This window comes from Empidonax traillii, unplaced genomic scaffold, assembly GCF_003031625.1.
Source record: "Empidonax traillii isolate 1590-97213 ecotype Southwest subspecies unplaced genomic scaffold, ASM303162v1 scaffold486:size464155, whole genome shotgun sequence".
Classification (NCBI taxonomy): Eukaryota; Metazoa; Chordata; class Aves; order Passeriformes; family Tyrannidae; genus Empidonax; species Empidonax traillii.
In genome coordinates, this window is record NW_020955679.1 from 87,744 (window position 1) to 112,066 (window position 24,323).

General features: G+C 36.5%; 1 protein-coding gene across 1 annotated transcript in view; it reads right to left on the minus strand.

The window, feature by feature from the left end:
* The window catches only part of CDH7 (cadherin 7), an 86,932-nt gene that overhangs the window by 42,452 nt on the left and 20,157 nt on the right, over positions 1-24,323 (minus strand). The window contains exon 3 of the mRNA XM_027896193.1: positions 3,803-4,097. Within this exon, the coding sequence (XP_027751994.1) occupies positions 3,803-4,097 (295 nt within the window). The remainder of the gene's footprint in view (positions 1-3,802; positions 4,098-24,323) is intronic.

The following is a 24,323-nucleotide window of genomic DNA, read 5'->3' on the forward strand; positions in this document are numbered from 1 at the left end:
GGATATTTGCAGAGAGAACCTTGAACTTAGAATGTTATTTGTACTTCAATTTACCCAAGTCCAGGCTAAGAAATATTCCTGACGCGGTGCAGAAATCAACCTTTCCAGGGATAGTATCCGATAAAGCTAAACTTGCTGCAGAATTTCATTTTGAGTTGGAGATTCTTCAAAGAGATTTTTGAATCTCTGAATGTATTGTTTTAGAAACCTTTGCAGAGCTTTTCAGAAAGCTTGCTAGTAACTTATGTGTATTTTATCAAACTTGAAAATGATTTTTTATGAGAAATGCTAGTGTGATTTCTATTTTAACATTGGCAAGATCATTTTTTGAAAAATTGGTTTCTAAAACTAGATCATCTTAACAGATCCATAATTTTGAAACAGTATAAATCCTTATCGATTGAATTTTAGCCACATTAACAGATTAAAAATGGACCTTTCAAGTAAGTCAGTTATTAAAGGTAATAACTGATATCAATTGATGATCTGTAATATATATAACACAAACCAATAGCATCAAACTTCTACATGGTATCAGCTGCTACTAGGAACATTAAACACCTTTACTATAAATCTATCCATAAGTCCTGCTTAATCCTTACATACAACAACCCAGTCTGGCTCTGCTCAGTACCATCTGATATTTCTGTGCTTCTGCCACTGGCCCTCACCCATAGCTGATGCAGCAACACCTCCATTGCATTTCCCCTCAAGGAGTGTGAAGGGAGGGAGACAGAATCCTCTTCACCTTCTCCCTTCCCTCCCAGAGCCTTGTATGTTGCCTTCACTCTGTGACAAGGATCAAGTCTGGTTCCAGACAAGCAGCAAGGTCTCCAAACGCACTACACACTTGTATCAAAGGCTTAAGCATGGTACAACGTTTTTGCTTTCTTTTCTGTTTCTTTGTTATAAAATTCAAATGTTTCTACCCATCTCAATCAGGGATAGTAAACATGGCGAGAGACATATTTATTGTGCTGGGTAACAAGAAAAGCTGATGATACGGATGGAGAGAAGAAAATATTAAAAAACCAAAACTATGTTGTGTATTAGAATTTTCATCTCCACTTTCATTGGCTATAAGTCAAACAGACCAGTATCTCACATCAGCTATTTTTCGGGTGAACATCCCAGAAACACTCCTTTAACTATAATTTGCAATCTTTTTGTTTAAAATCTAATACTGCTGTATTTTTTAAGTAAGAGACATAGTTCAAAAAAAAAAAAAAAAGTCTTATGATTTTCAGATAAGCCATATCTGTAGGGTTTTTACTATGAATAGGTTTACAAGCCATCAAGATATTTACCCTATCCAGGATAATCAATATAATTGGGCCTGACCCAAATATAATTTGAACCCGACCCGAAGTCATTTCAAATAACAGAAAAGATTGACTTCAATTAGCCTTAGATAATGTCCTAAAATATTTGTCAAATAAAATACAGAATCATTATACTTGCATAACCAGCCTGTAGGTTAAAGGTTATAGTTTTCCTAGCCTTATAGTTAATTTGGGTTTATAATCCTGTGATCTCTTTCATTTCCTTTAATATCCAAATAAAAATCCTTGTCATGGATATAATTTTAAACAAAATAGAAAAGAGATACTTTGTATCTCCTTAATATTTAATGAATGCTCTAGGTGATTAATTAAAAATTATGTTATATGAATAAACTATGAATTGCTGTAACTATGTAAGACAAGTGCGACAAAAGCATTTCATGGTAATCCTTAATGCTGTAACAATGCAATATTCAGCAGTTGTGTGATACTAACCCTGAAGATGTTTAAAATGTGCAGTTTCAGGAAGGTAATGAACATGAAAGCGCTCTTAGTTGACACAAATCTCACAGAGGGCACAAGTCAGAGTTCATAATTTTGCAGAACATTTCAGCTAATTTGGAAATATATTTGGTGTTGCATGGTCCATATGGGAGATAATTATTTTTATTCATTTATAAGGTAAAGATTCAAAAAAAATATGCAAAAGTAGCTCATTTTGAAAAATAGTCCTTATGTTTTCCACTGCACACAGTGCACTCCTCACAGATTGATTTCCAATAAATTTTTGGAACAAATGGAACATGGGCAGGCGTAGAGGCATGGATTTGTATGTATGTGTAGGTAAATCTCATATATTTGTAATAGTTGTCCCTAAATCAGTATGCCAGTGCAAGAAAAGACAGAGGTAGCTCATGCAAAAGAGAAATATGGAGATAATTGTTTTTCAGGGCATAAGACAAAAATGAAAAAAAAAAGTTAACAACTGCTGCATGCAACATCTTACTTACATAATTTAATTCTAAAATAAAACAGCAACTTCATCAAAGAAAACCAAATATATATTTTAACATAACATATTTTTGAAATGCTGACTATTTAGGTTTTACAGTCTTAGATTGTCTGATTATCTCTGTTTTTTCAAAGCTTCGAAATAAAAAGTTCTCAGCAAATTATGATGACTTCATGTACTTCCTGTTCCTACATAGAAGCTGTGGTGTCTATGTCAATCTTTCTTCCAAGGCTGCTATTGCCTCATCAGCCATCCACACAATGTTCGAGTGACAGTGAACAAATACCAAGTGTCAATGCGAAATAGTGTCAATGCTCACTGCTTAGTGGAATAACTATATAGGAAACCCATCAGCAGTGTTTTACTTATCTCCCATTGACTCCTAAGATGAGTTTCAAATACAGAAACAATGTTGACTACCAGTTGCTGCAGGGCGCTGAGGTAGGGAATATTCTTTTTCTCTCTCTAGCTCCAATTTAGGTGCACTGTTTAACGTTCAAAAACACAGGAGATCATATTGAGGAAACTACAGCAAAATTTATATGCGCAATCTTACTGTAAAAGTATCAAATTTTAACGTGGTTTAAAATCAGTCAAGCAAAGAAAATCTTCAGTTCAATAACCATATAACTCCCTTAAGCTAAAGTGAGCCTTCCCATGTACGTACTTCCAGTGAATTTTAGGATTAAGTTCTGCTTTTTTTTTTTTTTCCCTTCATGCTTGCATTTATAATTTCATGTTAAGGTACAATTTACCAAAACATCTCTAGGCTAAGCCTTAATCTGGTTTGAAAGAGTCAGCTTTCAAAGGAACAGTGGCACCTGACAACCCATGAGAATTTGGTCTCTTTGAAATGAAGAGATAGTGGATTTGATGTTGAAATTCTTCCCTAATTCAAACTCAGGAAAAATCAGCATTTCTCATTTTCCAACAGAGAGATGGAAGCCTCTAAAACCCATTCTTCTCTGATTCCACTGGAACTTTGAAACTATCTCAAGTTGTACCCCAGTACCTGCTGCTTGCATATATTTCCCAGAAAATGGGATTTTAGTATTAGAAAAAAATATCCACTAAGCTATTACTGATATATGCAACACTTACCAAAAAAGTCATGCTATGCACTAGCAGGAATTTGAAGAGTTTCTTATGAACAGACCTTATCGGAACAAAATTATATATTATCACCTCTGAGTACCATAACATAGGTGTGAAACATATTACTGTTAATGGGAATTATAAAACAAAGCCTCAGGGCACTGGAATGAGAAAGACACCATAAAACGGTTATCTGAATCCTTACATAGCAATTTGAGTTTCACAACATTTTTGAAAGGGTAAATACTTAATCTAGCATGTTATTTCCAGTTAAGTCTTGAAATATCTAACTGTTGCAGGTGCCTCATAGATAATTAAGTAGCTGAGTGCGATACAGTAAAAAATAATGAAACTTTTAAAAAGGCAATAGGAACAAATTTCCCACAACACCAACAGTGTATTTTGCACTTACCCACAGGAGACATCTCAGGAACTCCGGCAGTGTAGGGGCCATCCAGAAATTTTGGTTCATTGTCATTGATGTCCTGAATCTTAATGACGAACTCAGATTCTGGTTCCACAGGTTTATTAGTCAGCCTATCTAGTGCTTGTGCTCGGAGTGTGTAGTAGGCCTGCTCTTCTCGATCCAGCCTCTTTGTAGCATGAATATCCCCCGTGTTCTCATCAATAATGAAAATGGAACTTGCCCCTTCGCCTGACAAGATGTATTTGATGGAACCATCTCCTTTATCAACATCAGAGTGAAGCTGGTGAAAAATTGATGAGAGATGAGATTAACTTACAAGAGGTTCAGTGGTATGGAGATATGTAAAAATAATTCTTACGTTGAGCAGTAGAACATGAAATTTCATTGCTCTTGGAAAGATAAGCTGAATGTTTACCATGCACAGCATGTGAGGGACCATTAGAACCTGTCAGTTTGCTCTTTAAGCAAGAAAATTTCATTCTTCCCTGCAAACAATTTCATTTCCTTACAACCTTATCGTGCCAGAGTATTATATAGCCACACACATGTATAGATATGATCATAACTGGCACTTCATTCCTATCTGAGTTTAACTATGTTGTTTGTTTCAGCTTATTACCCTACTGAAGGGTGAGACTTCAAAGAAATGTCATTATAAACTTAATGTCAGTGTGTGTTTGCTCCTGTGTGTTTACAGATTTTCTCAGTATTTACTATGTTGAGCTGTAACTCATGTCAAATATTCCTCATGAGGGGAAGCAGAGGAGCAAGTACTCTTCTTTTTGCTCTTCTGACCAGTGACAGGACTCAAGGAAAAGGCCTGAAGAAGAGTTGGAGGATGTTTAGGCTTGATATCAGGAAAAAACTTTTCACCCAGAGGGTTGGTAAGCACAGGAACAGACTCCCCAGAGAAGTGGTCACAGCACCAAGCCTGTCTGAGATCAAGAAGCATTTAGACAATGCTCTCAGGCACATGGTGTGACTCTTGGGAATGGTTCTGTGCAGGGCCAGGAGTTAGACTCACTGATTTGGATGGGCTCCTTCCAATTCAGCATATTCCGTGAATCTACAAAATGATAAATTGCTCACTGATATCTGATGGGCCAGTAACTTCACTTCTTCACTTCCATATCTTGCTTTCCATTATCTAATTTCAAAAAAATGCAGAGTATGAGAAATACCAAGGTTTCCTGGCATTGCCTGAATTACACAGCATTGAGAGCCAGGTGCAGTTTCCCTGGGACTACTTGTAGCAGGCACATAAAAAATATACCTTAGTAGGTCAAAACATATCTTCCATTAGAATGGTAAGATCAATTTGCAGAAAGAAAATTTTTTCCTTATCACTCAAGCTATTTTAACTTACAGAACAATATGTCATAGGTTTTCCAGCTCTTTCATATCCACCGAGTTTCACCTTCCTTTTACAGAACACAGACTCAAACACTTCTTAACGTTCTTCTCAAACTTGTATCAGCACTATAATTGATCTGCACATCACCTAAAGTTCCACACACATATGATATATTTGACACAATATGAGTGAAAAGAACATCAGTAGAATTTAAAGTACCTTCTTGCTTGTTAAAAGTGGATTAACATTTGTACATAGCAGAGGACAATATTAAAAGTGTTTGGATTCTTTGTATCTCATATCTACTTTGTACTTGTCCTAACTCCATGTCAGTGTTGGATTTGGAGGTAACTTCACCGTCATAATCATCACAATTTCCCCCACTAACATTTTTTTTTCTCTCAATTAGGAGTATCACTAGGATAGCAATCACTTCCAGAATGCATGCAGAAAATTGCTGTCTCAGGCATACCTTAGTACAGCTGCAAAACCTTTTCCTATTTCAACAGGGAAGTATTCTTGATCAGTTTTGAATTTTTCAGCTGGATAAAAAGATGTATATTTCTTACACATTATTTCTCTTACACTGTTTGGGTATCTCATATTTATGCAATTAAAGTACTCTCCCTCTCTCTTTTAAGACAGAAATGGAATCTGGAGCTTTGGACTGGTTCAGAAAAACAGAACCAAGGTGTCTAAGATTAGCTACAGTCTTTAAAAATGCAGCTTATCCTCATACTCCTACTTCCTAACTCCAGAGATACCTAAACAAGCCAGAGATTTCTTTAGTGGAGTTCCTCAAGCATTTAAAAACCTATTTTTCTGCACACTCAGGAATAGTCAATGCTGAGACTGTGAGCAGGTCAAGGTAAAATGTATCTCACATTCAGGCCTTCCGATTTCCACAGAACTGCATATTCCTCTGCCCTAATGGCTGTGGGTTATTGAACAAACCATACCTCTGTTAATCTGACAAATCTGGCCACTAGGGCCCTCAGTGCTCTTTCAAACTTGACTGGAGGAAGTATCCATCTTCCCTACAGAGAAGCAGTGGCTTGTGCAAGTAAGAATCTGTCTGGCTTGTGTTTGATTTTCTCTAAGATATACTTCAATGTGCAAAAGTCTCCAATGTACCACAGAAGTACTATGTGGGTTTCCCTACACAGCCAAAATCCTACAGTCTAGACTGGATGCTGAGCATCACATTACTCAAGAACTGAAGTTACAGGTTACAAAGATTCACTACCTTTGTGATTGCCTTAAGTGATGCAATTTTCTCCACATGCCACATCCTGGCAGGGCACTCATCTTTCTGTGGTGGTCGATACTCTTACATTCTCCCCATAAAGGCTATTCTACCTTTTATGGCACACTTAAAGATATGCAGGATGAGAGAAAAGCAGATGACACCAGCACACCCAGCAGTTTATCAGGCAGAACAGTTTTCTGAGGGTTAGAGAAACACAAGTAGATCTCTTTAGGCAGAGAAAGGAAGGCTTCTTTGTCTCAACTTGCTGAGATTAACATAGCACTGCCTCATGGGCATGAAGCTGAGCACACTACAGCAGTCTCATGCTGCAGGGTTGCACAGTCTACCTTTCACCTTGTATTCAGATCCACCCCTATCCTGAACAACTAACTAGCAGTCTTTAGAAAGAAAAGAGACCTTCAGGGGAGAGGCCAGAAGTGTAAATCCTTGAAGATGCACTGAGTAAGGCTTTCACATCCCAGGGAAAAAAAAAAAAAAAAAAATCTGTAGCTTCAGCATTTCCCATTTGCTCCCTTGGTGTCTTGCTGATTAACACCACATTGTTCTGTAAGGAGTCCCACTCTGAGGTCCATAAATCTCCTCATGGATTACACTACAGTGGCTGGTGACCTGGAGGGAAATGCTGAACAGAGGCCATTTTTTTTTTGTTTGAATGATACCTTGGTAAGAAAACTGCTACCGTATGGATTAGTAAAGTGATTAGCGAGGACCTTTGTTATTCCAAGGTTAAGGCTCTGGAAAAGCAAAACTTCTTTGAATCTTTTCTTAAAACTTAGTTTTACTAAACTTTTAAAAACTCTGCTGGCCCATGCTCAAATTAATAATGCACCGTTCTCTACCCACTTAACCCCAGGAAGGTGATGTATCTTGAGATTTAGTTTATCTTTGGCACTGTAGTACAGTCAATTCAGTGTATAGTACTCCAAAGAGATTTTCCAACATTTTTGTATGTATTTTAGAGCAAATCTGATATAACTTAGAAGTACAATACAATAGAACAATGCCCCTCAAAAAATATTAGCTGAAAAAAAATGTGAAGTTTGGTGCAGTTTTCAGAGCACCTGCATTCCAGGTTCACATCATATAATTCTTCCAGTGATCTTCAAAGTCAGTAATGTAGAGGCATCAATGATTTGCAACTATGAACAAAATTTCCGAATGTCCTGTACCATATTTACAGCTCTGCCACTACCTAATGTGATTTAAAACTACCTGTGGTTCCAGCTATTTAACTTAACATCCTAGGAAGTGAGAAGTGCTATTTTCCATATGAGGTTGGCTTTAGAAAACACTTTGTACATTTTTGTTATTGTTGGATTTTCTTGTTTAGTTTTGTTGTTACTTGGGGGTGGGGAGTAGGTGCCTCTTTTTTAATAGAAAAAATACATTAAAGAATAAGATCTGGGGTTTTTATTTGTTCTTGTTATTGATTTGATGGCAATTATATAGAATGATGATAGTCCCCAGGACAGTTGTACTTTAAAGGAAGATTCCAGAAAGCATCTATGGTGGTGCTGTCTGCTACCTTGTCTATCACTCCTCCCACTTTCTACAGAGATATTAATTGCAGGAACTGCATGCCGAACTGAAGTTCAGTCAGTAGCTGCATTTGGGGACTATGACTTTTGAAGTAGAGAGGATCAGGACAAAAGCAGTTTCAAATTCTTGTTTCAAGAAACAAGGAATTCATTGGCTAAATCTCATCTGATCCCATCCTGGATCCTTCCAGACAGTTTTTCTTTCAGAGTCAGTTTGCAGTAGATACTGTAAATAAAACTCCCTGTTTTCAGAAAGAGGAATGATAGAGACAGTTTCCAATTCATTTCATCCATTGCCACCTCCACACAACATCTATGATTGTAATTCTCCAGTTTGCTTTGGCTATCAAGTAACCTTATTTATAGTGTAAGATTCATGATCCAATTATTATACACTGATCCTACTGGTTCTTTGTTATATTCCACATACATTTAACACAAAGATTTTACAAGTTCTGAATTTGGGTGTTCCCTGCATTACATCATGTACAAGAGGGAGTACATGAGAACAGGAAAGGGAAACAGCAATTCTCTACCGAGAGATGATGTATCTTTTAACAGGACGGTAACTTTTGATGTGCTGGGAAAGTTAGCAGAAAGTGAACAGATCTTACAAGAAAAGCCACACAACCCTTGTGGAGGCAGAGAGGAACAATGAGTATAAGAAGTGCACCTTTTTTTGTTGTTTTTTAGAAGATAATTTATTAAATGCCCTATATTGTCTCTGAACTCAAAAAAAGAGGTCAATTAATCTTAGGCCCAACTCCTAAAATTCCTCAGTTTTCTGAAGTTCTTGTTTGGATATGCATGACAGAAGGAAGCAGTTAGCTTCCTTCTAACAGCAAAGACATTATTACCCTAGTTCTTTTAATAAACCAAATTTTGTTCTCACATTTTTTTGGCCTTGCAGCAATATAGCTTAGTATAGGGTGTACCTTAATGTATTTATGTTTATGTTGACCTTTAGGGTGACCATTATTCTCAGGAAACCTAAACAAAACATTTCCTTCTAAATTCTTAATAGTCAATCATTTATGGATATTGTTTATTTGTATGTTAAAATCTGTAGAACCAAAGATGACATCACTTTGTATCACTTATTAAATTATGCTAATGTAGTATTTCCAATAAAGAAGGACATTCATTTTTATCAGTAAGCAGGGATACTGCACTGCATTATTAAAAGTATTTAGAGTATTAAAAGTAGTTTATCTGGCTACCATTGATCTATTTGCTGTCTAAATGAAAGATTTGCTGTTTTTCTGATTTTCAGTTCAGGCTCCTTTAAAGCAGGTGTAATGTTCAGATGCCTCTCTTTGCTTTTCCTTTCCCAAAGATCTATCTTTCCAGTTGTTCCTCCCCCTGCCAGCATGGTTAACTGCAGAGTTTATAGATTCTTGGTGAAGAAGAAAATGAAATTGAAAACATGAGGAGCTGATGGGTTTTTGACACCAGCAGGATCACAGAGGTAACAGAGAGAAAGAGATGGACAGGGTAAACATTAGATGCTTCAATAAAACCTAGATTCATAGCTCCCTTAGGAAATATGCACTCCTTTGCAGAACTGAAAAGTTTTCTCAAGGAGTAGTTACCTTGCATGCACCTCTTCCTTCCTCATCACGAAAGTAACTAGAAAGGGAGGAGAGGGATGAAAAATGCCTCTTCATGCCTGTGCAGGCATCTATAGTTATTCGTGATACGCAGTTTTATTCCTGCCTTCTCACTAAAAGCAAGTCAGCATTGGGAAGTAAAACAACAAAAACAAACAAACAAACAAAATCCCAAACAAACAAACAAACAAACAAAGAAAAAAGAAAAAAGAGCACCAAGCCAGGAGCAATTTTCTTGTCAATTTTATAACAACAATTTACTATCACAAAACAACCAAGAATTGATTGTGGGAGAAAGACACTCTTGTATTCATGCACCCTCCTCCCCTTCCCATTTTCTGGGAAAACTTAAGAAGGTTTTATAAAGATTTAACATGTAACTTCCAGAAGATGAAAGAAAACTGGTGATTTGAAACAAAAATGTAGTTTGGCCATTTATGTCAAATTTTGGTCATTAAAACAGTCAGGTTCTTAAAATTTCTGTTCTAGGATTCATCACTTCCTCTGTTCTTGGATTCCGTATTTACTGTGGTTGGACAAAAAAAGTTTTGAAATCCCCTTTCCTCTCAGATTACTAACACTGTTAGTATGTATTTTGATTTGTGATGACTCATAAAGTACTAGATATTTACAGGGTTGGTTGGTTGGCTGTTTAAAGTATACCATTATGTTTGTCAACCATCAGGATAACTGAGGGTTCAATGTTGTGATTTGGAACAATTTCAATGCAAATAATAACTAATATTTAAAATTCAGCATGGACAGTGGAGGTAACATTTAAGCAAAATCCAGTGTGCACACATACCACATTTCAGCAGTATCTAAGGGCTTTACGAACACATTAGTTATTAATATGATTGTTAATTTCAGAGGGAGCTGTGAAACTCTCACTCTTGTAAACCGAAATCGTATTTCAATATCAACAGCTTAAGATATCTTTTTAGATTTCTTTTTCAGTCTCAGTACAAAGGTCATGTGGGAAAGAAACAGATTCCGCAACATCTTACTGATGTCAGTAAAGTCTTGTGATTCATATAATTGTCTTCATACCCAGGCACCAATGAAAGCATTATTCAGCAGGTAATGATTTTCTTATAAAAGTCTATTTTCCAAGAAATGTTGAGAAAGTGATAAAGGAGCTCCTAGAGGGCTTTTGTTTGCTTTTCGTTGTATTAATTTATGTAAAACTATAGTACAGGCCTAGGCTTAAAAAGAAATATGCTGGTCTACATTCTGTGCTTTCAGCGAAACAGATAACAGTGAGGACAAGAGATCCAGTCAATATAAATGGTTATACCCAAAACCTCAGCATGTTTAATTAGAGTTTGAAAAGAAGGAATATGCTTGTAATGCTGCCACAGTTTCCACAGTCTCAGCAGTGTTGTCAGTATAGTAGGGAAGCAGCACAGACATCTGTGTCACAGTGGCACAATTTGCCACACTGACGTACTAGCAATTTCATGCACTGTTTTGTTGCCTCCAGACTTTCTCTTTGTCAGGCAAGTGCAGAGATAGTCATGTGGGAATACAACAAGGTCTCATGCTGTAGACCACAGTATAACCACATTATATTTATCCAACACAAGCAGTGGGTGACAGGCTTACTAAAAACCCAGTCAGCCCAGACAAGACTTCTGTGTTGATTTAAAATACCCAAAATAGTATCCAGAGTGCTTAGAGCTGACCAAAAGCTTAAAAGCTTCTGAAACAACTGAGAGTCCAAGATATTCCCGAGATCTCTTCATATCCAGCACTGACCTTACAGGCTGCCTGAACTCATCTCTTGTCTTTCTACAGGTAATAGTAGACCCCCATGAATGACCACAAGCCATAAATACATATATGCCCAGGATCACCCCCAAATGCAATGGCATAATTACCTATCAAATGAGCACATTTCACATTCAAGGTAAAAGCAAGGCATATCCTTTTGGGAGTATACCAGTTGTGTCATCTCACAACTTATCCTCAACAGTCCTCCTGCAGGCAAATTGTATGACATTTGGTAAAATTTGACCTACAAGACCTTCATATTCAACAGTATATAAAGCCAGTGAGAACAAAGCTCCATCTACAATCAAGGTATTCACGCAGATGCATGATTAAGAAAGAACAGGATAACAGAGAAAATAAGTAAGAATGATCATCAGGAAAACAAGTTTAAAAAAAAAAAAAAAAAGGTAAAAATATCCACAAATAAAAAATGAAAGTGAATGGGAACACAGACAAGTCTGAAGGACCAGGAGAGAACTGGAATGGGAAGCTGACTGATGAAGAACCTCTAATTAATATGGAAATGGGGAAATAGGAAGAGAAAAGGAGGCAGGTAAGAAGAATGACAGGTAAGAAGAATGACAAGTTGAGACAGGAGGAAACAGCAAGGAAAAAAAATATAAATGAAAGAAAATATTGTAGTAGTATGTGGAGCTGATCTCAAGTGACTAATGGGTGTTAGGAGAGAACAGTATTTAAGAGTAACACTGTATAACTTTATCAGCATCTTCTTTTCATACTCCGCTTAATGCAACAGGAATTAAAAGAGTTGATAACCTGAATCTGGTCAGGTGTCATTTTACCAAGGCTGTGTAATACTATTCCAAGTGTACAAGAAGAAAAAGGCCTACTCTGGAGGGGGTGGGGGGCCTGGGAGGAGGGTACAATTTAAATTGTCATTGATTTTACAGTCCTGGAACCAGAGAAGCAAACATAACAAACATGATTCAGAGGCAGAAGGAGTAGCATAACTATCAGTTTTCTTCAAATAAGCTAGGCATCTTTCTTTAAAAAAGAGAAAAATCCGTATTTCCCCTGTTAATGTAGTTTTTGAATTTTTTTTTATGTTATAGAATGCATGTTTCATGCATTCTAAAAAATTGAAATAGTAAGAATTTCTATTAATTTACTCATACTTACTGTCTCCTGTCATCAAACTTGGAATAAGCAGTAAGGTTTTACTCTTCTCTCCTTCCTCCATGTTGTTTCCCCAGTAAAATGTTCAGATATATTGGTGGAAGAGTTTAGTGAAAGCCCTCATACTTTGTACCTTATGCTTTAGTTATGCAGCTCTGACAGATCAGTGCTCCAGGAGAATAATAACCTTATTACCTCAGCCACATGAAGTGAGTATTTAATTTTGCCAACCTTTCAAAAAAGGGGGTTAAACAGGAAAGAGAATGGTGAAACTTCTTTATTTCCTTGATGGTTATTGTTCAAACAAAAATTCAAAATAGAAGTACTAAAATTCTAAAACTTCCACTTCATAACATGTCAGTTAGTATCTAAGTAAGTCCTCAAGGCTTCTAAGTCAAAGACAAAGTTCAGATGAAAAGTTCCTCTAGGAATAACAGATACTGTCATCTAAAGGCTAGTGAGTTGAATAATTAATAGGAAATACTGGAAACTTGATGTGATAAGAGCAACTATGTCAAATTTTTATGATTTTTTTCCCCTTAATAATACTCAATTGTGCCTATAGTGTTCTCTCTCCCTGTGCATACTTATATACTGTGGCTCTTTATATAAACAGTGCTTGTATATATGTATACATTTAAGTCCATGTATGTATACATACAGCTGCATGCAATCACACACACACACACACACACACACATTGTTCCTTAGTCTGTCCTCTTCTTTTCCGATCTCTGCAGATGCTGTACTCACAAATCTGTGCCTTCTCCCCCCTCTTCCGTTTTAATAAGAACTCAAAATGCCCTGTGGCGACAGGGAATTGTGCAGCCAGCCCATTAAGTTCAGTGCAGCTACAGGAGGAACTCAGAAGCAGCTGCTGCTGTAGATGGAGCTGAGTGGGCATATGTAGAGGGCTGAGTATTCTTGAGGAGTTTTAATGGGCCATCATCATGACATGTCACTCTCCAAAATGACTATTTGTCATTCAGACTCTTAAAAAGACAGTTTGGCAGCTCTGGGAGGTAAAAACCATCTGTATACTGTGCATCATCATGTACTAATTGCATAGAATTTATTGGGGGTGGGGGGACAACAATACTGTATTGTAGCACCACCAAGAGCCTACAGGCAACATAACACAGTCATTACAGGAACTGAAAAAAGAGGCCTACTTTTCCCTCACACTCAGGCTTCAAGCTTTTCACAAATCAGCTTCTTAGAATGGGGAAACAGACCACAGTGTTTGTAAACAATATGCATACTGGAATCTTTATAGACCTGTTCTGTTTTTTTCCATACCATTCTTATTCTATCAGTATTTATGCCTTGGAGTACTCATTCTAAGCACCTCAGTAACAAAACTGCATCACTGACAAACCAAGTCACTGAGTAGTGGATTTGCTATCTGACTTACAGAAGCAGAAAAACTGCTTCTGTTTTTATCTGATAGATTTAATTTTTGATTAAAGAAACCAATGACTCAAACCTCATTTATACAAGTGCCTAAAACAATTAAATCGTGTGAAAATAGCACTGGAGTGAAATTCTATTTACAAATTCCTGTTTATTTTGGGTCTTACTTATTCTCCAGGAAAGGGACTAAGTTCCCTTCCATACATATCAACAGTATTTTCACATGATCTGTATCTATTCATAACTCACCATGCAACTTGCCGCTGTATACTAAACCAATGTATTTACTGGTCCAGTGATTTGATTTATTTTGTTGCCAAGAATCACTGAAGCTGTAAGACAAAATTCTCTTAAAGTCACTACACTCTATTTCAGCAGTGTAATAAAACTGTGTGAGGATGCTTTCTCCCTGCATTCCCCACATATGGCTTCTATACAAGCATTCAGACTTGAAGAATGCAGCATGGCAAAAAAATACCGAAGACCCTAGCATACTTCATAGAAGAATATCTCTGGGCTAGCAGATGTCCATGGACTTGAAAAGTTTATATATGTGTAGCAGCTTGCAGAAACAGAACCTTCAAGAAACTTCACTTATTCTTTCTCTCAAATTTCTTCCCCGCTACACATGAAACAATCTCTGCTTGCTCAATATTGATACACATAAAGAACTGTTTCTTGAGCATACATTTTTCTTGAACGGAACACATGTGCACGATTATATATATTTACAGTAATACACTTTCTCTTACCACTGTGCATACTTCTATTAATTATTATTTCAGTACTATTTATTTATTTATTTGTTGGTTTGTCTATGATCAGACAACGTATGAATGTACTTTCCTTTATGGCAGAGAAGGAAGTGAAAGGGTGGAGATGAAACAAGAAAGGCAGTAACAGAATTTATCTACCTTCAATAATGTAAGATTAATGCTTTTGCTTTTTTATCTTATCTTGAAAATAGAAATAAGAAATTAGACAACCAATATGGTGATTGGAAAGTTGTTTCTTCTCTATAGCTTTTTCTACTTGGCCATAATAATTTGGGCCTAGGATTTCAACCATGGAAAAAGGGAACATATTAGAGGATCTATTTTTTTATCTCTAACTCTCTAATCTAATGAATTATCCGTGACAGCACTGAGCAGGAAAAATAATCACATACACTTCTTGTTTGACTACCATATCAGTAATACCAAATCTACAAACAAAAATGACATGTACTTATACTGAATGCATTTATTTTAGAGGGAAATTATACCTCCAATATTGTCTCATCTTTGCCAAACTACTGATCTATAGTTTAGAGTGATTATCCTCTTTCTGCTTCAACTATCTAAAATAGCTTGCAGCATTGCTTGGGTGATAATGATTTTTCTCATAGGAACCTGCTTCCAAAGAACATTAGTACCAAGGAATAGACACCCCAGAGGGTGTAGAGTTTTTTTTCTTTTCTTTCTGGTTTTATGTTGTATCAATTCCTCACATTTAATTTGCTTTTGAAAGTTTAATGCTACTAAAGATGCACTCATAATCTTACCTTGTGTGTTTGTAGTGCTGGAAACCTGACAGACTAGAAGGCAATGGTAAAATACGTAACTGCAAAACCATTTAAGTAATTGCTAATTGTGCCTGTAGAAGCCTATAAAGTACTGAATTACAGAAGAGAGTATGATCTGATAATTTTAGTGATGGGAGACTTAAAATACATTAAAAATTTAATTATCTGGGTCCACATCCTCACTAACCTATCATGTCCTGAAAACAGGTAATTAATATTTACTAAACTGGTCAAACAAAGCAAAATTCCCATGCAGGTCTAAATCTTAACCTTTAACAAAAATGATAATACAGATGTCAGTATAGGGTGTTTATTACTGTGTTTTGCTTCTTAAAAAAATAAATTCCTATTGCCTTTCTTTATAATGTTTTATATATTTGGCATAATGCATTACTTGGTGATGACTTTCCCGAAAGATATAAAGTCAATTTGAAATTGGCAATTCTTCATATGGACAAACTGGTTATATGTTATAAAATATTTCATACCACCCAGATATTTCCCAAAGCGTTTCCACAAATTTAATCTCATAAGTCTTCACCACTAATATCAATGAGATTACTTCTAGACTTCAAGTGCAATATTAAGATTTTGATACATGCCCACATCAGACATAGTCAGTACCTTGGAAAGCATGTTGGGAAGAAAGTCACAACTTCTCTAGAGCTGACAGTGGGTCAAGAAAATAAGTCGAGAACAGATAATTTGAACACAAAATTTTACTGTAACATTTTAATATGAGTAAATTATTTCATATGAAAAGGTCAGCAATGAATATCTATAGTAAAGCATTACAGTTTCATTGCTAGTATGACAATACAACATGAAATACAGCACAACCAAACAAAGTGGAGTATTAGATATCTTCCTGTGGACACTTACCTTGTGCCTTAAAATTATTTCTCTTAAAAAAAGAGCAGAAGAATCCCTTGGTTAACCTATTATCTTAAAATACAAGTTACTGTTGTTACTGTGTTTACATTTCATTTAGAATCTCTTTTTTCAGTCTGTCTTGATTAAACACCCTAACATTTCTGTAGTGCTTCCTATTAACTACTATGACCAAATTCTAACACTGCAGTTCAGTAAAGATAAAACAGTGAATGACAAATAAGATGATCTTTTTTCAGTAGGCTATAGGACAATTTCTTTTTTCTTTTTTTCTTTTTTCCCCTTACTATTATGTGTTTCTCTCAAGATAGTTTGTCACATTGATTTTTACCCAAAAGTGTTTCACAAATGCATCCATCCATACATACCGGCTAGTTAATTTACAGCCCAGTTTTCAAACTTCACTTCAAAACCAAGAGAAATTTAACTCTGTGCTACATAAAACTAAATCTCTGTTTCAGAATTTTTGTAACTTAGGACATCATCTTTATCCATGTACATCACTTAATAGGCATGAAAGCTGGTACTAAATATATGCCTAAGTACCTTTCTAAAATACAGCCTTAACCCCTGTTCAAAGAGGAAGGTTGCTTTAATGAACATGTGCATCACATAGACTAATTGTAAGAAGCAACACTGAAAAATTAAGTGATTCTGTTATATACATTCACACTGTAGCTATTCAGTATTCAGAACAAGCTGAAGCAGAGTATGCACAGTAAATATGGACACATGAAAGTCTACTTTAAACTGTTCAGATCATTTAAAAAGATCCTTTTGAATAAATACTGTAAAATATTTAAAAGGTTTGATTTCTCCTTAACTGTTTTTAACCATTTGAACTTGCAGGTCGGCCAGGGCTTTCAGATATAACCAGGCTGATCTCAAGACACTGATTCATATTTTGATAGGCATTTTAACTCCATGGGATTAAAGGCTGGGAAATAAATGCTTTTAATGCCCATGTTTTGTGCTGGTTTTCAGAAAATTTTGAAGGGGAGGATAATGCGTTAGTATTTCAAACCCATAAAAACCCCATGAACAATACTAGGTTAATTGTAAGGCCTTCCAGCTTAGAAGGATTTTACCAGCTTTATCGAAGGGGCAATGCTCTCTTAGTGCCGTTTTCTATGTTGGTGTTTACAATGAGTTTATAACCAAGACAATCTCATCAAATTCCTAGGCAGTCATTACACTTTGTTTCTTTAAATCATATTTTGACATTTCAAATTATGTGAGAAGATATTTATGAGTTAAGATTGAAATTCGCTCTTTAAAAAAAACAAACAAACAAAAAACAAACAAAACAACATGGATGGGAGATTTGCCATGTACAATGCTGATGTCAACTCAAGATGTTTTCATCTTTTCTCCGTGTTTTCACTTTTACATAGTCTTCCTGTGTTTCTTACTCACTGTCATTAAATACTGGAAATACAGTCAATTTAGGTGCAATTGTAAACAAATTATGAGAAAATAGTGAAATGGCAGGTGTTATTTTACATTGGTCGTGAATACTTGCTAAATCTACATTAAAATTCAAATTGTGCAAACCTGTTTCTAATTCTGAAGGTTATCTGGATTCTACTGAAAATTTCAAAGTCTTCCTTCAGAAACTCATTTCTGAAGGTTCCAGTACTTCACATATATTGAAATTTTTCAATTTACATAAAGACGCCTCTGATTATTGGAAATAACACGTCCTTTTGACACTAAAAAAGACATTGAAAAGGGTACATAATTCAAACTCTTAAGTGGTCCCCAATTAAATTAGAGCACTCTTATCTAAAATTCATTTTCATGTTCATTTGTTCCCATTCTGAGTAAGCTCTAGTTCAGTAAAAATAGTGCATACAGTGAGTTCCTTATGAGAACACTCCCTTTTCTGAAGCACTGTGGTGAACAACAAGGTACAGGGGTTGTTAGTATTGTGCATTCCGTTAGCTGCAAACAAGATTAATCATCTGAATTTACTTTCATCTACTTCAAATGTTTCAACTCAAATGACTGTTACTAATTTGTCTGTCATACTTCTTGTGCATACACCATCAAACACCTCCTTAAGGGATTTTTTATTATAGTATCTGATTGTTATATTATAGTATCTGATCCATTTTATAGCTAAATCTGAAAACAATGAATTACTCTTGCAGATTAGCGTTTAAGTCACTATAATGCTTGCCCCCAGCATTCAAGACTGATCTTTGCTAAGTTTCACTTGACACAGCATGTAAACTTCTCTACCAGATTGTCTGAGCACTCTCAAAGCCTAATTGATCCAATTTGCATGTCTCATCCTGGCAGAATTGTGCATCATTTCTATCCTCTTGGACTAAGTGATCAGAATCTAATCACTTTGTATACAAAGCAGATGGAAAGTTTCCAGCTCCTTTGCTATCCCTTTGCATGCATCCATATTAAAGCAATTCTAATTCGACAAGCAATCTGATCTTTCTGTATTTTTATAGGATTACTCTCTCATTGATAGGCCTTCTGTCACCAATTGTAACATTCAGAACTTTATACTCAAGGCATTTTCACTTTTGTCTTATACCTTCTGTGTGGTCCATTAAAATGATCATTTAATTTAACAAACTTCCCTTAGGGAAGTTCTGTACAGCTTGGTGTAAATCAGCACAGCTCTGTGCACTACAAGAAGGGTACAATTTCTATTAATTGAGGACACTGTATTTTTAAGGGAAAACAAATAATTACTTATATTTCCATTCATAAAGTTCTGAGCCTCATACATTAACAGATAGTGCCAAAGCTTTTATAGATTTTAAAAGGAAAATCTTATTTTAAATTTTAAATTTAAATTTTAAATTTAAATTTTAAAATAATATTTTCGAAACAGTAACTGCTTCTGCACACGAACCACAAATCTCTTATGTTCTTTTTCTGTAAATTTTCCCTTCAAAAATGTGCAAATTGTCATTTAAACATGATGACAATTTTGTAAAGTTATATTGTTTACAAATAGATGAAATCTACCTTGTGAAAATAACACAAATAAATAAGAGCTTATGCAAAGAAAAGTCAAAACAAATTAGTCAAATTAATGAAGGATCTAGAAATTTCAAATATCAATAAAATCAAACTGTCTGAAGTGAACTGAAAGTTCTGCTTCCTAATCCCACTTGTAGTTCACAGATGGAATTTATATCCCCCACTCGCCTCTAGTTTATATACATCTTCAAAGGACATTGCATTTCTTGAACCATACTCCTTCCATGCATTCCTACCTGATGAATCCATTGTCCCACAGTACCTCTGCTCTTCTGGGAATCTGCAGTTGGCTAATATTGGCTTACTTTTTTCTTACATACATCCCTTTTATCACTTCTTCCACTTTTGTTCTCTCCATTAATCTCTATTCCTATTTGCTCAACAAAATTTATGAGAAAGCAAAAGGATTGTTTGTTTTTTTTTTTAAATTTATTTTCAGTGAAGAACACATGAGAAACTCTAAAGCATGTTGTTCATAGAACTGATCAGTCACTGGTGGTCACTGTTCATGACAGCATAAGGTAAGAAACACCTTTCAGTTTGCTCTGCAGCTGCTTTTAAAACTAGTGGAAGACTGGAAGACAAACCAAGTGGCTATATAAGAGAATAAAGGAACAAGAATACACTATTAAATTCTACCATTTTTACTTCAAAGGTAAAGCATGCCGGTTCAGTAATATAACCATGCTTTTATGTCCATATATACCCGAAAATAGTGGTGCAAGTGGAAGGACAGTAGTTGTTCAATAGCAAATCTAGTGAATTCAATATTAACTGGCAAAGAACAAACTGAAGTACCCAATTACACAAATTTAATCATATGAAAGGCATTAGGAAAATAAACAGACTTTCTAATAATGTGCTGCACAATTAAAGTAGTAGTATAAAACCAGCAATGCCTTTTTTCGACTTGCATTTTAAACAAACTCAGTGGACAAGTCATATGTTAAACTATTCATTCTGCAATCTTGGCTGAGTCTTGTAAAGACAAGCTCTTTCCAGGACATGCCTCTGGTTACATAAGGAAGTAAAACTCCTGCTACCTTCAGATTCTGTTCTCATTTTAAAAATGTATGGCCCAATAGCTTACAACTGGGTTTTGCAGGTGTAAGTCAGTGGAACATAAGAAATGCACCTGTGGGTGACACTCAGTTTGCTCTCTCAGCTGTCTTCACTCAGCAGGACTAATAGCAATCATAAGTAGATAAAAAAATTATCACCAGAACAGGCAGGTGTGACTCACACACAAAACTCATCTACTGAGTAACAAAGTTTAATTTTATACAATCACTTTTCAGAGCAAATATTCTGCTAGTCTGTAAACAATCAGACACTTATTACACCATCATATTGTTTTTAGTGAAGACACACGGTTTCCAAGCCAATGTGAAGGTTCTTGGCCCTGAGCAGGCTTTCCCATGAGACAACTTGCTGCCTCTTCTGACAGTTCCACACTTCACCCTGAAGGCATTTAAATACTAAGATAAAAATTTAACATTAAATGTTTGAGCTCAACCTTACAGGAAAACATCAGGGAGAGTCTATTGATTACTGAGACACACAACTTCAGGAATATGAACAGAACTGCTCTTACTTTGCCTTCCAAAACATCAATCATAAAGTAATATTATCCTCTGCCAAAAGTTATCAAACAGTGCCTTAATGTTTAAGAAAATCTATCTTATTTTATTGCATTATTTCTGTTGCCACTAACAAAATGAAAAATGTGCTTCAATTTTTAGACTGAATATAATGTTCATCCTCAGTTGTATTGATATTTTCACCAGATGTAAGTTATTACGCGGGGGAAAAAAAAATCTGGTTTCACCCCATCGTTCTCAACAATGGCACTCATATTGATTCTGTTGAAGGTCTGTTATCAGTAAAGGTTATTTACAAGTGCGAGAGTGTTTGACTGCAGGAAAATTTGCAATATTGCAGATCATTTTGTTCACTGTAATAAACTTAACTCTTCCTACCTTGATGGCTAAGTTGCAGTATGTTTCCCCTTTATCTTGCTAATTATTTTATGAAGTAATTTTCCAAAGAATTTAATCTGATCCACTGTTAGCACATCCTGCTACAATCCAAAACAGTGTTCTGAATTGGTATTTCCAGTTTTAGTACAAAGGAGGCATCAAATGGTCAGAATTAGAAGGTGGGCCACTATCTAATACACAGATGATAACATAATTTCAGACGCAAATGTAAGTATCTTTAATTTTTAGTGCCGTATGCAGATACAGACTCTTATATCTCTAAAGATATCAGAAGGACCTGTCATTAAAGTGGACATCTTAATCTTTCCATCTTCCTTCCAGCCTCATTGCTTGCCTGGCATGTATTTTGGAAGCATGACAAAGCACCTGGGGCCCTCAGTCTGTATCATCCCACATGAAAAGCAGTCATTGACTTAATTTTGTGTTACTAGAAGTAAAATTGGAAAAAAAAAAATCTGAAAAGATGAATCTGACATCAGACTAGCAGAATGGACCATCATCTTCTACCCATCCCTACTTACAAAAATAATAGATGAATGGAAATTGTTGAATGTGACACTGTGACTGACATAGTATGGAGCAATGTCTAATTTTTACAGGACATTGAAATTAGTCTGCAGGAAAAAATTCTCATGCAGCCTTCAAACAGATGGCATAAAATATATTTACATGAAATGATGAACTTCAAAATATCGGTCTAGAAAGAAAGGTGTCTACTGAGGTTCTGAAAATCATGTGTCATTATTTCATCCCTTTAACTCCCAAGAAAAATTTGCTTTCTAAGGTGAGAGATGCCTTCTTTAGTGGTAGACCATAGAACTCATCATTTTCTTATTTTGAAACAGTCTGGGCATGGTCCATTTGCTGCCCTGACAGCTGCACATATTTGCATCCTTCAATCCGTCTGCTGAGAGCTCAGACTTGCCTGGACTCCCCCAGATCTGCGTGTTGCTTTTTTGCTATTCTATGCTTTATCTTGACCCAAAAATTTTTGGAACCTCTATGCATGGAATGCTGTTCTGTCTTGTCCTATGTTGTTTGGCACTATGCTGCTTGTGTTTTAGGCTTTTTTTGAACAAATTACAAATTTTCTAGCCCTCTCAAACAATGTTTTGTAAGAAATATTTACATCTTTCATTTTTTATCCATTGCTTCCCTTTTCCCATAAAAGAAACATCAACTTAGTTCTACTAGTTTTCCTTTTGATAATATTTGGTTTTGCTGCTGTCTTGTGTCACAGATTACCTTGTGGCACACGGTATCTTCCTCTTTTGATCACAAATGAGCTTTATTTACCTTTTCATCCCTTTTGAATGCATCTGCTAGTTAACAGACCTAGTCCTCTGCACATTTCTCAAACCTGGGTGTTACTGGATGTCTGGCTAGCTGCCCTCCTCTTACGTCTGTTCTAACATTACCAAGTCAGCTAGCATTGGTACCTGCAAGGCCTTCTTTCTAGAATCCATGTGGCTCACTGATGCAACTTAAACCAATGTGTGAGCCATACAGATGCATACAGCTTCCTTAGCAAAGAGCAAAGGAGTCAAGACATACATATAAGGTAAACCTCACCTCAGTCCCTGGAAAGGTGATGGACACCATCTCTATCCATGTGGATGACAAGAAGGTGATCAGGAGTAGTCATCATGGATTCACTAATGGCAAATCACACTGGAAAAACCTAATTCCTTCTACAGCAAAAGGACCATCTCGATGGATGAAGGGAGAGCAGTGGATATTGTCTACCTTTCTTGACTTAAGCAAGGCTTTTGACACTGTCTCTCACAGCATCCTCATAGGAAAACTCAGGAAGTGTGGACTGGATGAGTGGACAGTGAGGTGGATTGAGAACTGGCTGAGCTGCAGAAGTCAGAGGGTCATAATCAATGACACAAGGTCTAGTTGGAGGCTTGACACTAATGGTGTCCCCCAAGGTTCAATACTGGGCCCAGTGTTGTTTAACTTATCCATCAATGACCTGGACGAAAGGGCAGAGGCCTCCTCAGAGAGTTTGCTGATGACACAAAACTAAAGGAGTGGCTGATATGCTGGAGTGCTGTGCAGCCCTCCAGAAGGAGCTCAACAGGTTGGAGAGGTGGGCAGATAAGAACAGTCTGAAATTCAGCAAAGGCAAATGCAGAGTCCTGCACCTGGGGAAGAATAACCCCATGTACTGGGACAAGCTGGTGACCGCCCTGGTGAAAAGCAGGTCTGTGGAGAAGGACCTGGGGGTCCTGGTGGACAACAAGCTGCCCATAAGAGTGTGCCCTTAGGGACAAAGAGGTCAATGGGATCCTGGACTACATTATGAAATTATGTAATCCTGCCCCTCCACTCAATCCTTGTGAAGCCACTTTTGGAGTCCTCAGTTTAGTTCTGGGCTCCTCAGTAAAGAGAGACATGGAGGTCCTGGAGCAGGTCCAACAAAGAACAACAATGATGATTAAGGGACTGGAACATCTCTCTTACAAGGAAAAGCTGAGCAACTGGGCCTGTTGGCCTTGAGAAGAGTTGACTGAGAGGGGACCTCATAAGTGTGTATAAGTGCCCAAAGGGAGGGTGCTAAGAGGATGGAGCCAGGCTCCTCTTAGTGGTTCCAAGCAATAGGACAAGACGCAATGGGCTGAAACTGGCACACAGGAAGTTCCACCTGAACATGACGAACAACTTCTTTACTGTGACCGTGCACTGGAACAGATTGCCCAGAGAGGTTGTGGAGTCTCCCTCACTAGAGATGTTACAGAACCATCTGTAATACGCAATTCTGTGCAATGTGCTCTAGGATGACCTTGCTTGAGCAGGAGAGTTGGACTAAATGACCCACTGTGGTCCCTTCCCTTCCAGTCTTACCCATTCTATGATTGGATTTTTATACCTTAATCTAACTTAACATTTTCACTGATTGCTTTGATATGTTCTTTTCAGTTTTACTGGCTCCAGAGTGAGA